The sequence below is a fragment of the Pyrgilauda ruficollis genome, unplaced genomic scaffold, assembly GCF_017590135.1.
Source record: "Pyrgilauda ruficollis isolate IOZ18807 unplaced genomic scaffold, ASM1759013v1 scaffold5, whole genome shotgun sequence".
Taxonomy (NCBI): Eukaryota; Metazoa; Chordata; class Aves; order Passeriformes; family Passeridae; genus Pyrgilauda; species Pyrgilauda ruficollis.
Genome location: NW_024526599.1, coordinates 15387437 through 15401435, shown reverse-complemented (window position 1 = coordinate 15401435; position 13999 = coordinate 15387437). Strand labels below are relative to the sequence as shown.

Sequence of the window (13999 nt, the reverse complement as noted above, 5' to 3'; positions counted from 1 at the left end):
GACTTTGGATGAGTAATCATGAGTTTCTGCCTATGGGCTATCCAGCATGAAACTTGGTTCAGAGACTGATGCTTCTGTTTTCTTCAGAAGAGCTTTTCCAAGCTCCTCTGATCAGTATCCCACAGATGAAGTTGCTCAGTCCAGTGTTTTGGCTGCTTGGAAGTGCTGACCTGCTTCCAGGGCACTTTTGAGTCTCGCCTTTTGGCTGGTGGCAACAATGCTGTGCCACCCACAGAGTTTTCTAAGGAAAATATCTCACACGGGAGTATGAGCAGCATTTACCTTTCAGTTTCTTTGGCTTCAGATGTGCTTCAAGTGTCACCAGTAGGAAAACATTTAATGGCTCATGCAACGTATCTTTCATTACTGTTCATCCAGTGTCTTGCTGATGGATGCTCATGTCACACATTTTAAAATAACATGCTTGTAATTCATGTTTAGAATGTCCAATCTACCACTTGTAGAAGATTCCTGTGGCGTATTCCACCATGGCAGCAGTGCTATGCTGATGAGGACTGAATGAGCAGGGGATGGTACCCCACAGCACTCCCAAGGATGTGCCTGACCTCTGTGCAATACTAGTTCCCAAAGGAGAACAGAAATTGGAAATCACCTTCCCAGGCTACCAGAGCCACGAGGGATGCTGGAGATGCTGGGCACAAGGAGGTGCCAGGGAATGGCACAGTGACTGGCACGTGGCAGAGTGAGCTGCCAGCACCCAGATGAGAGGAAACCACATCAGAGAGACTCAAGCTGGTGTCAGCCACAGTGACACTGATTCTTTCCCCAGGAAAGGGAGTGGATAACTCCAGCACTGTGCACAAAGCATGGACAGCATGCTTTACAGCATGCACAGGCTGTGCTCCCACAGCAAAGGACTGTCTCCTGGATTTGGGCTTCACACCCAGCCATGGGGACCTCAATACTTCTTCCAGTCCAGCCAGGGTGGACACAGTTTGAGATGCTCCCTTAAAGCCTGTTGTAAATCCTTGCCTGCAGTACTGGAAATATTCCTGTTTTTCCTGAGACTCTGCTGCCTCTGGTGCAACCATTTCCAGCTTGTGGAGGAAAGTGCAGCTGTGGGGAAGTATAACAAAACAAGTCAAACTCCAAACAAGCAGAGCAAACAAGCTCTTAACTTTATTTCTTGGAAAAAAAGATATCCATTTCTTGCACCTCCTAAATGCATTAGCAGTGGTGTTGTATCCTGAACGAGCAGTCCTGATGAAAGAAAAATAGCTTCTTTGTTGTGATCTGGTGTGCTTGTGACAGCCATTCAGGAGATGATTTACAACTCTGTGCTGGAAGCTGGACAGCCACACTCAGTGCTCACATGGTTGCTCTCCATCGTTTCCAAACATCCTTGAAAGAACTAAGCACTTGGCCACCTATTTTCTCTTTCAAAAAAAACCTCAGAATGAGGTTTTGCACGTGTTGGCCATGCCAAGGAAAATAAGTCCTTATTGGGAATTGGAGGCAGAGGGCCACTGGCCCTGGAGGTTATTATGGGGTGTCCAGTTCCAGGAGCTGACAGCACTGCAGGAAATCTCAGACGTTTTTTGCTGCCATGCTGTGGATTAGCACATCAGCATAATGTCAGGAGGAAAAACACAGAAAATATGAGCCACGTGCTATTAAAACAGGCTGAGCAAAGAGCCTGGTTGGCATCAGGCTGCTCCAGTGGGCTGGTGCTGGAGGAACTGCCCATGTTTTCCACCTCGGGGCCCAGCTGCCTCTGTTCTGCCTGTGTGGCCTTAGCCATGCTTTTCCACTCCTCTGCACGGGAGGTGGCCAGGGACATGCCCAGCAGGGTGCAGCCCAGAACCCAGTGCCACAGTGCTGGGCAGCCCTGACCTGTGGCTAACGAGAAGCCATTTTTTCAAATAGGTTTTCACTCAAAAAGCATGGTGGGGCCGGGGGGCTGACTACTTCTCACACAATATATCAGAGGAAACAGTTGTGGCCTCCAGCACTCGCAGGCACAGCACAGGGTTCCCTGGAAGCAAGGTGAAAATGAACTTTGGGAACATGAACTACTTTGCCATGGCTTTCTGCGGTGCCTACTTAAAGTGGCAGTGAGAGCACGTAATTTTGTCAAGATGCCTGTGCTGTTTTGTGTGCTTTTTGTTCTGGTGATAAAAAAGGAAGGATGAAAAGAATCATTTTTACTGGTTATCCTGAGCTGGGGAAAGGGCACATTTTCACCTGCTTCTCTGTCGATGGTCAGTGTGGTTCTTTCCAGCCCATCCCACTCCTCCCTGCCCTGCGTCAGCCCCAGTAACAGCTACAGGGAACAGTATGGGGAAACAAGAGCCTGAAATGGTTTGGCTTCATGACAACCTTCCTTGCCCCCTGAACAGGTGATGGATCAGGCAGCTGATGCTGGAGGGCCACCAGAAGAAAATCACCTCTCAGAAAGAACGCAAAGCACTGTGACTTCTGGGATCCCCTGGGATGATGGTTGCCCAAGAAGAAGTAAACCTTCCTACTGTTTATTTCTCTTCAGGTAATCAGAGCTTTGTTTAGCTTCTTCTCCAAGAAAACAATAAAACTACAGCTTTAACTTCTCTGAGTAATTCCAGCTGAAGGGAGCACTCAAGAGCAGCCCAGTGCAGTGGCCAGTCACAAAAGGGGCAAAAGGGGCAACAGTGTGCACTGTACAGATGTTCTTCACACGTGCTCCCCCTTTGCTTGTTTGCCAGTGTCCAGATGAGCTTATCTAGAGGAAAAGCTGTGCCAGAGGATGTATAAAACAGCAGGACAAGCAGGATCCCCTTGGCTGGAGGCAGGGAGGTCTCTCCACAGGCAGGAGATGGCCGCTGGAGTCCAGAGTCATTGATGAAAGAAGAAGAAAAGGAAAGGGGGGGGTCTCTTCAGGTTTTCAGCTTCTCCTGGCAGCATGAACTGTTGCTTTCTAGAAATGGTGATATTGATTGAAAACATACTGACTTCAGGATGTCCATACAAAGATAAAAGCATTTTTACATAGCACTAAATAGGAGCCTCCACACTGGGGGAATATTTCAGGGAAAAGAAAGGTATGATTTCACTCAAGTCTACGATAAGGGCCTTGACAGAGAGCAGAAGAATGTCAATGACAGACTGTCTTCAATACTGGAATTGAAAGATGTGATTATAAATCTCAGTATTGTGGAGAAGAGCAGCAATACAAAGCCACAAAGCCAAGGTAACAGAAATAGGATGCAGATGTGGCATCGTGAATTCAGAGCAGACTAAACATCCCATCTGCAACATCCAGATCACACTGAAATCCTGCTGAAGTCTGCTTTGACTTGCAGTAAGACATAATTAGGACAGAAATCAAGGGAATTTGTCTCAGACTTCTGAGTACTCAGATGGAAAAATCAGATCACATACCCCAGGACTGAGGGCTGTTCTAGCTCCTGTCCTCAGATAAAAGATTCCTGCCATCCCTGAAACCAGCTCCAGCCATAATTGATATGTTAGGATTTCCCAACCTGAGCACACAGCTGGTGAGAGAAAGTAATGCTGATCCTGATGTCCAGATATGACCGTGCTTTCCTGTAGGGAAGGACGTCATCCACGGTGCTTAGACAGGGATGGGACTTCACCTGTAAGAAAATCTGATGCAGATAAGGCTTTGCTTGAGAAGTTGTAACTTGTTGATGGAGAAACACCCAAATATTCATATGATATCTGGGAAATAGATATCATATGGATATTTCTTTACACAGAGCAGTGACTGGGTTGTAAAAACAGCTGTCTCTTCTCTGTGGGAGCAAACTCCCCAGGGGTGACTCAGCAGTCAGCAAGATGAGAACCAGACACTCGTAGTTCCTGAACAATGGGCAAAATTGAGACTTTAATTTGTGTCCTCCAGGTGAGGATTTCAACCTCCAACATAGCCTTACTAATCGATAAGATACAGCAATGAAAAGCCAGGACTGATGAGATCAAAAATAGGAAAGCCAAAATGGACAATTTGCAGTGGCACACCAAAAAAGCAAGGGCAACTGTAGGCAGCAAACTCTCTGCAGCACAGGGCACGCTTGCTGCAGGCAGCCGGTCAGAGGCCAGCCTTTGGCACCTAATTATAAATATTCTCAGGTTAGCTTAAATAACTACTGTCAGAATAAAGGCCTCTTTCTTTGTTAGATCATGATGCAAGCCCAACTCCCTCCGTTCTTAAGCACTAATGTCAAAAGTTAAAGCTGAACTCCCTGTAACCTCTACAAAGGAGGGCTACAAAGGATGCCAAATGCCAAATATTTTTGAGCTTTAAAATGACATTTTATGCTAGACCTGGATAGTTTACTTTGTAGGTATACTAAGTTCAAGCCAATGTTTTAAGTCTCTTTGTGCTCCATGTAGAAATCTAGCAGAAAAATCAAACATAGAATATTTTTTTGTTCTTGGAAAGTAGGCACTGGAATACTTACTTGCCAGATATTTTAACCTCTCAAATTACCCCTCATTTAAAGGGAAAATCTGAAACCCAAATACTTTGCTAAATAGGTCTACATTTGACTAGCACTAGATGGCTGTAAGATTGTGCAAGACTGTTAGACTTTAATCTCACACTTTCATCTTTTAAGGCTGATGCTCCAACAAGAGCATAAACTGGCAGGAACTGCTGTGCAAGGCTCTGGTGGACGTGCAGAATACCCTGTTGTTTTCTTGGAGGAGCCACTGGCATATGAATGGATGTGTTGAGCTCAAGTGCTGAGGAACATGTTAGTGTCATAGCACAGCAGGATTAATAACACCTACTTTATTTGGCTGATTATAGTTTTGTATTTTTATACTAAATAAACTAAATAATCTTGATCAACCTGCTTAGCTTGCCAAATTTTCATCCCCACTCACACCATTACATGTTGACACCAGTTTCTAAAACAGCAGTAACCTTCACCACAGTCCCTCACCATATAAGAAATGACCACACAGCATAGATGAAGTAGAATATAAAGTATCCAGGTGCTTAGGAGTGACTGTCTGGTTTTGCTGTCTAGCAAACTTAACTTCTCTGATTTCAACAGAGAAATGCATTGCACAAGGTTTCCTCAATGAGATAAAAACTCCTGTGTTACAGAACACCAATGTTCAGACAAGCACAGTCTTGGGCTAATTAAGTAGTAATGTTGCAGAGATGTGAGTTATAAATGTTGGAGAAATAGTGGTGGTGGAGATGGGTTGATATCCAAGCAAAATTCAAATTCTTTGGAAGGGTGAAAGACTAGTTTCAGTCCAAGAAAATGACACCCTCCCCTTGAGCTGGACAGTCCTGTGCTCAGGCTGCCACATCATGGGCAGGGGGAGGAGGTGGTCTTGTGTCACATGCAGCCATTGGCTGGTGCAGGCTTCCCAGTGATTTTTGACCTGAGCTCCTACATATCTTTCAGTGACAGAGGTTCCCTGTGTAGTGAGTTTAAGCCCACTGGTGAGTTGTTTATTTTTCTTAATTGCCTTCACGACTGCTAGGAAGTAATTCATAACCCTCCATAGCTCTGCAGGGTTCAGGTCAAAATTGTTCTTCCAACCCACAATAGCTATATGAAACATGTTTTTCCTCAGGGGCCTCTTTCAGGAGCTTATTTGAAGTGATATTTGCATCCTCTCCTTCCCACCTCAGGTGTGCAGAGGTGCAGCCTCTCCTGCTGGGCAGCATTGGCTGCTATAGGGGGCTGACATCAGGCAGCACTGACTGGGTTCAGTCCTGTTGGAAAAACACCCCCCCCTGTTGCTGGCCCCCCAGCCCTTTTCTTCTGTTCTCAGCTATGAATGTCCACTGCAGCAGTTCAGATATCTGTGTAAAGTCGGCAAGAGTGAGCTGCAATTACTGCCCAAGAGAAACCATTAAGAGAAGGTGCTCTTGGAGGTGTAGGGAGCGATCACTTAACACTGGGTTAAGACAGCAAAACACTTGAAAGGTTCTCCCAGTGATTAAATACTCCTGTTCACCCTCTGTAAGAACATAAAGATCTAGGATGGCTGGAGTGTGTGCTGATTGTGTTTACCTGGGTGCATTTTCTTCCTGTGAATTTGTCCCACCTATCCTTTTAGCAGTCAGGATCTCCAGGCAAAAGGGCCTGCACACCCGGACAGTGCTATGGTGCCAAGAGCCACCCTCTTTGTTCATTCTAGTTACACTTAATGAAAGCACAGCCTGTTCCCCAAGGACACCATTGTCAGGGAGCATTCATAGAGCAGTGCTGACAATGATGTACCAAGCCCATGCAGCTCCTTGCAAGGAAACTGGGAGCCATTGAGGCTTCTGCACTAATTCATTAAATTTCTTCATCTCCAAGAGATATTCTTCAACTAGAAAAGTTATTGAAATGACCTGTGACTGTTGTAGTGGACGACAGAGTAAGAGATTTGGAGAGGTGCTCTCTAAACATTACAATTGCCTGAATTGAGGCACTTCAAAGAACATTAAACAGCCCCTGGCTGTCAATCAGGGTGGTCACTCTCCTACTTTGATGTACTCCTTATTCAGCATGTGAATGTTTTCAGTAAAGCAAGTCTCATACCAGATAGTTAGGTTAGAGGAAAACTTTGCCTCAAGAAACAGTGAAAGATCTCTACTTTTCTCCAGGAAAGCTGGAGTTTCTGGCTTTGAAATACTCTGTAGCTAACAAGTGTGTGACTTTATCATACACATCTGTACATGACTGACAGCAAGAGCAACCCGCTTCTCATGCCTTCAATTCCTTGTGGATGAACTACTGCATACCACAAGATCACAGAAACAACTGACTTGACATAAAGTATCATCCAGGAAGATCTGAGGGGGCAGAGATGCCTTGCCTGATGCACACCTCCATGCAGAAGCATTTGTGAGAATGCACACGGCAGGAGCAAAGAAAGTGATACTAAACTGCTGCAGCCAATGACTTCTACCAAGGTAAGACCTTCTGTCAGCTCAGAAGCTGATACTGAACCTCTGATATTGCCAGAGGTTTTCTGTGGAAGTCAGCAGTGGGCCTAGTACCACCTGTGACTTTTGTGTTTTCTTGGGTTTGGTGGGGTTAAGAGGAAGAAGAACATTAGACCACTAGAATTAAAACTTCAGACTGGCACAAACTCTCTTCTTCAAAAAAATAGAAGCAGCTCAAGGCTTTTATATCTGGATGTGGCCTGCATTCTTCTCTAATGATAGAAAAGAAACAACCAAACCAGTCAGGTTGCATTGGCCAAAGTGTTCTACTACTACTGTGTGTGAAGGAGAACAGGAACTGAAAAGGAACTACAACCCGTCAATGAATCATGTTATGATTTCTTTCTTTCAGAAGAGAAAGAAGGACAAGTTTTCCTCTTAGGTTTTCTAGTTCACTGGGGAAAAGGGAAATGATGTTTTATTTTAGCAGCTGTTCTTGCATGTGCTCCTGGACCTAAGAGCACAGGTAGAGTTGCACTGCCAGGAAGGAAGGCTGGTATATCTGACAAGGCAGATTGAGCTATTGGTGTGAGCCCAGAGAATTTTCTTTCATTTCTATTGTTATGTTTGTGATTTCTGTAGGACTGGGGGNGGGCGGGGGGAAGGATAGATTCAAGGACAGTGGAGACAGTTTTTGCCAAGAGGATTTCTTGAACAATCTAAGTGGCTGAGGATTGTTTCTCTAATAATTTTGGATCAATGGGGTATCTCCTTATGTTCAATTTGAGTTGAAGGATTTTCTTTCCTTTATGTATGCTTCTTCCTAAACCCTGTCTAACAGCTAACTAGTGAGGACTGTTGTCCCTAGACACCAGCTCAGGCTCTGTTAGCTTTTGTAAGAGTATTTGTATCAAAATATTGTTGTGCTGGAGTCTCCACGGCCATCTGGGGCTTTGTGCAGACAGGGTGCTTACAAATGAATGTGAACCAAAGCAAGTCAACATTGCTTGGCATGAATGAAATGTATTGCTAGGATCTGTCTCTGCCAAGCTAGAGACTGTTTGGCTCCAGTCCCACTCTTCAGGGGGATTGTCTGTCAAAACACAAGTTGGTATTATACAGCATCATGGTTACATGGCTCACTAGTCCTTTAACCCCTCTCAGGCCTTACTCTTATTTGTTGAGTGGAAACCTGTAAATCCCAATTCTTAAGGCAGATTTCGAGCTCTGGTACCTTGCACCAATTGTCGCTCATGCCACTGTCAGCTCAGATAGACCTTTCTCTTAAGGGGCTATTAAGTAAAAGATTCGTTAAATAAATTTAAATCAATTTTATTTGTTAAATAAAAGCAACCCTTTTGAAAGGAAGGTGCTATTTCTTAATGCCTTAACATGTTAAGAAGACATATATTTTGTACCATCTCATGGTGGAAGCCTGGCTTCTTGGCCTAACCACCTAAAAAACCTGGTCATACTTTCAAGGTGAGAGTCCATCTCAGACACTTTACTGGCTCTCCTCTATTATCCCATTCCTTCATGGGCAGCAGCTGCTGTTGCTGCTGAGCCCTGCTAGTAAGCCCAGAGGCCACACATTAGAGGACAAGCCAAGACATCAATGTGAATGACCTTGTGGGTCTGCCAAGAGGTGCATAATAATATTTTCCTCTCATTTCTGAACATGTTCCTGAGTTCATTCAATATAAGTATGGACATAATAAATTACCACAGCGGCTTGGCCAAGACATGACACTACAAGCTCCAAGCCCACAACATAAAGTTTTTGCTAGAGTGAAAATCCACAGTGAGCACTAGTAGAAGTGCTGTCTCTGAACACAAGTTCTGCAGCAGAAGAAGGATGTGCACATTCTCCTCAGGAGGCGGATGAAGCGGCAGACCCTTGGCTGAGACGCCGTGGAGTGTGGAGATGGCTGAGAAGAGCGGTGACTCTCCGTAGGTGTGACACGCAGCACGTGCCATCCCTGAGGCCAGCAGCTGCCCCCAGCGCTGCCCAGGCTGTCACGTCGTGCACAGCCTGGCGTGCAGCTGCAGCTCGTCCCTGTCCCCGCGGGCAGGGCAGGGGCAGCCTTGCACAGGCTGAGACGCTCTCAGAGCAGGGACCAACTGCCCGGGTCACGCAGTCTCACGGCTTTCCCGGCACGGCAGGATTTGTGTGTTCTCCTTCAACGTCCAGAGCATGCCAGTACCAATGTCTGTTCAGGGGACCAGGACATTTTATCATCCCAGGGGACCACAGTCCAGGTTTCCCTCTCGTGGGCAGGAAGTTTTACGGATGGCCCAGGGCTCAGCTGTCTCTGACACAAGGTGTGGCACAGCTGTGTGACCCCAGGTTGGTTTTTGCTAAGAAAATTGCTGCTGCACTGTGAGAAAATAAATTAACTACAGCCAAGCAAGATAAGAAAAGTCAAAACATAGAATTAAAGTTGTTGAGATGATGATAGCTAGCAATGCAAGGCTTCCAAAGTAAATGTTATGTGAACAGGGATAAAGCTCTGAATGGCTAGGTCCCTATGTTGCTTTAAAGACCCCTGAGCTGGAGCTTAGAAATGCTCCAAGTTCTTGCCTCAGGTTTAACTGATGTGAGGGTATCTCCCAAGTGCTGGACTCCAATATGAGAATGGGAAAAGGGGCACATTAAAAAAAAAAAAGGGGAAAAAGGTGGATGGGCGCATGACAGAGAGGGAGATGTCCATGAAGAGTGCATTTAGTCCTCTGATAGGGAGGAAGCATGAGGAATTTTACTGAGAAGGTGAACAAAAGCACAGGCAGCTGAAGGGCCTGTGCAGTTCTGCTTGGCTGCACTCCTACTCTATCCTCTTCCACCTTCCTGGAATGACTACCTCCTACAGAAAGTCCAGCACCCCTTCCCTGACAGGGCATCTTTTTGAGCTGGAAGCCCTGTGGGAGGAGGGCATGGACGGAACATCTCCAGCGATATCCTGGGACAGTGACCTGCAGGCAGCAGCATTGGCTCACAGGCACCAGCACACAGTACAACATTGTGCAAAAGGCAAGCCAGGACATGAGGGGGGTTTACAAGGGGCTAAATAAGTGCTTGGGACAAATGGGGCTGAAGCCATCTTGCTGAGTTTGCACCAGCCCAGTATTTGGTAAGAGGTAACTGGATGTGCAATGGGGAGCTTTGAAAGGAGCAAGAAGTTCAGATGCCCACACTGGGATGGTGGCCAGCTATTGCAGCCTTCCACAGGTGGAAACATCTGCAAAGGGCATTTCCCACAGTTAGACAATGTTGTCGGTGCTATGAAATTCTTTTATTTGTGAAAAAAGAAAGAAAGTAAAGAAAGTAAAGTGCAGTTGTGGTGTACAACAGGTGCTGGCATTGCTTTAGAGGAGGTATAGTCAGGTTTCTGTGAAGGAGAAGAGCCTGGTAGTGACTTGTGACTAAAAAGTGAGCACTTTTTCATTTTTAATATGAAATTAGGCACTATCCAGCACTGAATATCTAAATAATATCAACAGCCAGAAAATAAATGTATAAATTGTTATCTAGCTGAAGCTAGATTTTTCTGCTGGTACGTCAGGAGCTGGATTAGTCCCAGGGCAGCACAGAGGAAACCGAGAGGACAGGGAGCTTTGCAGGGACTCGCATCCAGATAGAGAGAGGAGAACCTGCTCAGCTGGAGCTCAGCGGTACCGCCATGCCACCGAAATGCTGGACGCCAACTCACACGTACTGCACTTCCCAGCTGGGGAGATGCTTTGTCTTAATCTCACTCTGAGTTCTATCAGAAGCCACTGCCGGAGAGATGCGAATAAAGCCGGCGTTCGCGCTGCTGGAGATGTGAAGCTGTGTTTCAAAGGCTGCCGCCCCTCTCTGCGAGCCCCCTGCGAGCCGCAGCCCCGGCGCGGAGCTGGGCTGGGCGGTGAGCGGGCTCCGCTCCGTGCCGCCGGCGGTGGGGGCGCGGTGGGGGCTCGGCAGGGGAGCGGTGGGGGCTCGCCGGGAGCGGCGGCCCCTCCTGGCCGGGGCCCGCGGGCAGCGTGCCCGCTCTGCCTCGGGAGCGGCTGCGGAGCGTCCTCAGAGGCTCCAGTTACTTTTATGCTGGGTGTTCCCCATCGGCGCGAAGCATTTTTTCCTGCAGCTAGGAAGGACCAAGCTCTTCCCTCAGCTCGAGGTTAATCATCTGCTTGCAATTAACCTGTGACCTCCCCCGCCCGCGGCCGGGGCAGCGCTGCAGCTTTAACGCGGGCGCTGGGAGCGGCAGGGGGACAGCAGCGCCCGCTCCAGCCCCGCCGCCGCCGCCGATCCCGAGCCGCCGCCTGCCATGGGGAGCCGCAGCCTCCTGGCCGCCCTCCTGGCCGCTGCCCTCACCGCCCTCCTGCCGCTTCCCGCCGCCTCTTCGGCCCACCGCAAGCTCCTGGTGTTTCTGCTCGACGGCTTTCGCTTCGACTACATTGATGACAGCGAGCTGGAGGGTCTGCCGGGCTTTCGGGACATTGTGAACATGGGGGTGAAGGTGGATTACATGACCCCAGACTTCCCCAGCCTCTCTTACCCAAATTACTACACACTGATGACGGGTGAGTACTTGTGTTTCTGTGCTGTGATGCTCCTCAGAGCTGCCAGCTCCCCGTGCCAAGGTGGAAGGCAGCTCCCTGTGACTTTTTCTTCCACAGAAGATATAAAAATAACCCAAGTCGTGCTTTTAGCTGCGAGTTTAAAAGCACTGTGGCATTACAGCCCAGAATTGTTTCTCTGAAATGTGTTCCAAATTTGAATATGCCACCTGGAACTAATTGTTTAAGTTCCCTTTTGCTCATCCAAGGTGTAGCTGGGTCCCTACCTGCTGCCACCTCAGCATCATGGCCAGCTTGCCTAGTGCAAGCACCAAGGAGGCTACTGCACGTATACAGAATAGAGGAACAACTGTGACTGTGAACAACATGGGAAATGAATACAGAGACTGCTCAGGGGCTTTAATAAAAATGCACGTGAACCAAGTGTGGCTACACTAAGAACTTACTTTCAGTCAGCAGGTCTGTTTTGGCAAGTTCAGCATTAAATTTCTTTTTAAACTTAGTAGATTTTTTGTTTTCTTAACTTTGCTACAAGTCCTCATATCTGTAATAATTCAAAATAGCCAAATGGAAAAACAGGATTTTTGCTTTTCATCCTCTGCAGTTTTTCAGAATGTCCAGGGGAGGCTTTCAGAAAATTGAGAGGACAGTCATAGTTTTCATGATGCTGATTTGCTTTTAATCTTATGTGGAGGACACATGATTACAGTGACACTAGGAAGGTGCAGAGAGTAGAGCTGGGCCAATTCCTTCAGAGTCAGACACCAATGAAGCAAAAGTTGAATAAAAAAAAACAGATCCCAACAAAACAGGTTTGGTTTTGTTTTGTTTGTTTGTTTTTTGTTGTTGTTGGTTTGGTTGGTTTTTTTTTTTTCCCCTGGAGTTTCTACTTGGATTTTTCTCTGGAGTTAATAAATAAGCAGGAGTTTCCAACCAATGAGGAGGTGTAAGAAAATCTATCCTCTCCTAAGGTATGTGGCATCTTCTGCTATTCTTGGAACAATGCAGTGCCCAGTGATTCATATACTGCTTGCTGGGAAAGCAAATAGCTGCCATTGTAAGACAAAAATCTGACATCAGTTGTGCCCAGTTTGTTTTGAAACTGCTTAACCCCTTCCTCCCTCTCTCTCTCTGAAGAGAAACACTCTTCTCTTGCTCATCTCTGATCAGAGAAGAGTATAAAACCACAACAGGGTTGGTTTTGATTCTTTTTCATTATTTGCTGCAAATATATGAATGCAGTATAAATGTCGTGACAGAAAACAGAGGTGTTCCACTCCAGGACACGTTCTTCAAGTGTACATAGGCAAACCGACCTAACACTTCATAGGTGCGAAAAAAAATTGGATGGAGCTGTTAAAGAAAAAGAGTGAGTGACATTTCACTCCTAACCACATTTAGTCATCATTCCTGTTAAGTGTGATACATAAAGTGAAGTCTATTATCAGTCTTTTGAAGAGTTTTGAAAACCTCCTACTTTGTACTCACAAAGAAGTTTTGTTGTAAGACATGAAACACCACTACTGGACTTTTCATATTTTTAGAAGAGTCCTGCACCTCAATCTGAAGCAATAAGGGAGTCTGTGAGACGAAACTCAATATTCTTGCAAGTCTCCCAGACTTTATGATAGGAATATCAATGCAAATACAATTTTATTGCAAATAGCAATTCACCTCCCTAACGCATGAGTCACAGTAGTATTAAGTAGGTCAGGAGCCAACTGAGGACTACGTTTAGGTGATGAACATTGCCCAGAGAAAGATCTAAGTCTGCCCTTGAGCCCCTGGGGTGTTAGTTAACCCCATGACTGTGTCTTGGCATGACAGCAGGGTAAATCCCATAGCTGCACTGTTCTTACCCTTTGGGGCCATGGTGCCATTTCCACTGAGATTTTATGGGATAGTGGGGTTAGGAGTGCAGAGCATGTGACAGATGTAGTGTTAAGCTGTGTTCAGTCTGCATCCATTAAATTTGCAAAGCTGGGACAGGTTTTGGAGACAATTCAGCATGGCAGGGTGACAAAAGCATCATGCCACAATGACCTGCTTAGGGAGTGGCAAGCTACTGTTTCCCTGGTACTGCTGTAGGAGTATGGGGAAGCTTTCATCACATCTCACCAGCCATGCAGCCCCTCTGCTGCAGGCAGACACAACTGTAACTGCTTTTATTTCTGTTTGTGACTGGGATGTCTGGGAGTTAAATGCTGCCATTTCTTCTGAGAAATCTGGAACAAATTATTATTCGTGTCCTGTCCTACACCACTGTTTCAGGAAATGCTAAGAAAATCACATTTTAACTTCCAAAACATTGTCTTTGTCTTTGTAGTATATTGGAGTCTTTCAAATCAGTTTAAGAAATTGCACATTCCCACCCCTGGCTTGTTCATGATATCCCACTTTGGTTTTTTTGTTTTGTTTTGATAAAGACTTATGTCCCTTCTTTCTCTACTCATTCACAAGGCATTATGGCTCCATGTCCATCCAGGAGCATTCATGGCTGCCAGGTCTTGGACAACATGTGCATAGAAGTGTTGTAGTTTGTGTGTATCCGACTTGCCTCTGTTCATTCTTGTGAGCAAAGCC

The 13999-nt window shown here is 46.2% G+C and overlaps 1 protein-coding gene across 1 annotated transcript in view; it reads left to right on the top strand.

The window, feature by feature from the left end:
* Nucleotides 1-11163: 11163 nt before the first annotated feature.
* The window catches only part of ENPP6 (ectonucleotide pyrophosphatase/phosphodiesterase 6), a 29687-nt gene continuing 26851 nt past the window's right edge, over nt 11164-13999 (top strand). The window contains exon 1 of the mRNA XM_041479977.1: nt 11164-11419. Coding sequence (XP_041335911.1) covers nt 11164-11419 — 256 coding nt within the window. The remainder of the gene's footprint in view (nt 11420-13999) is intronic.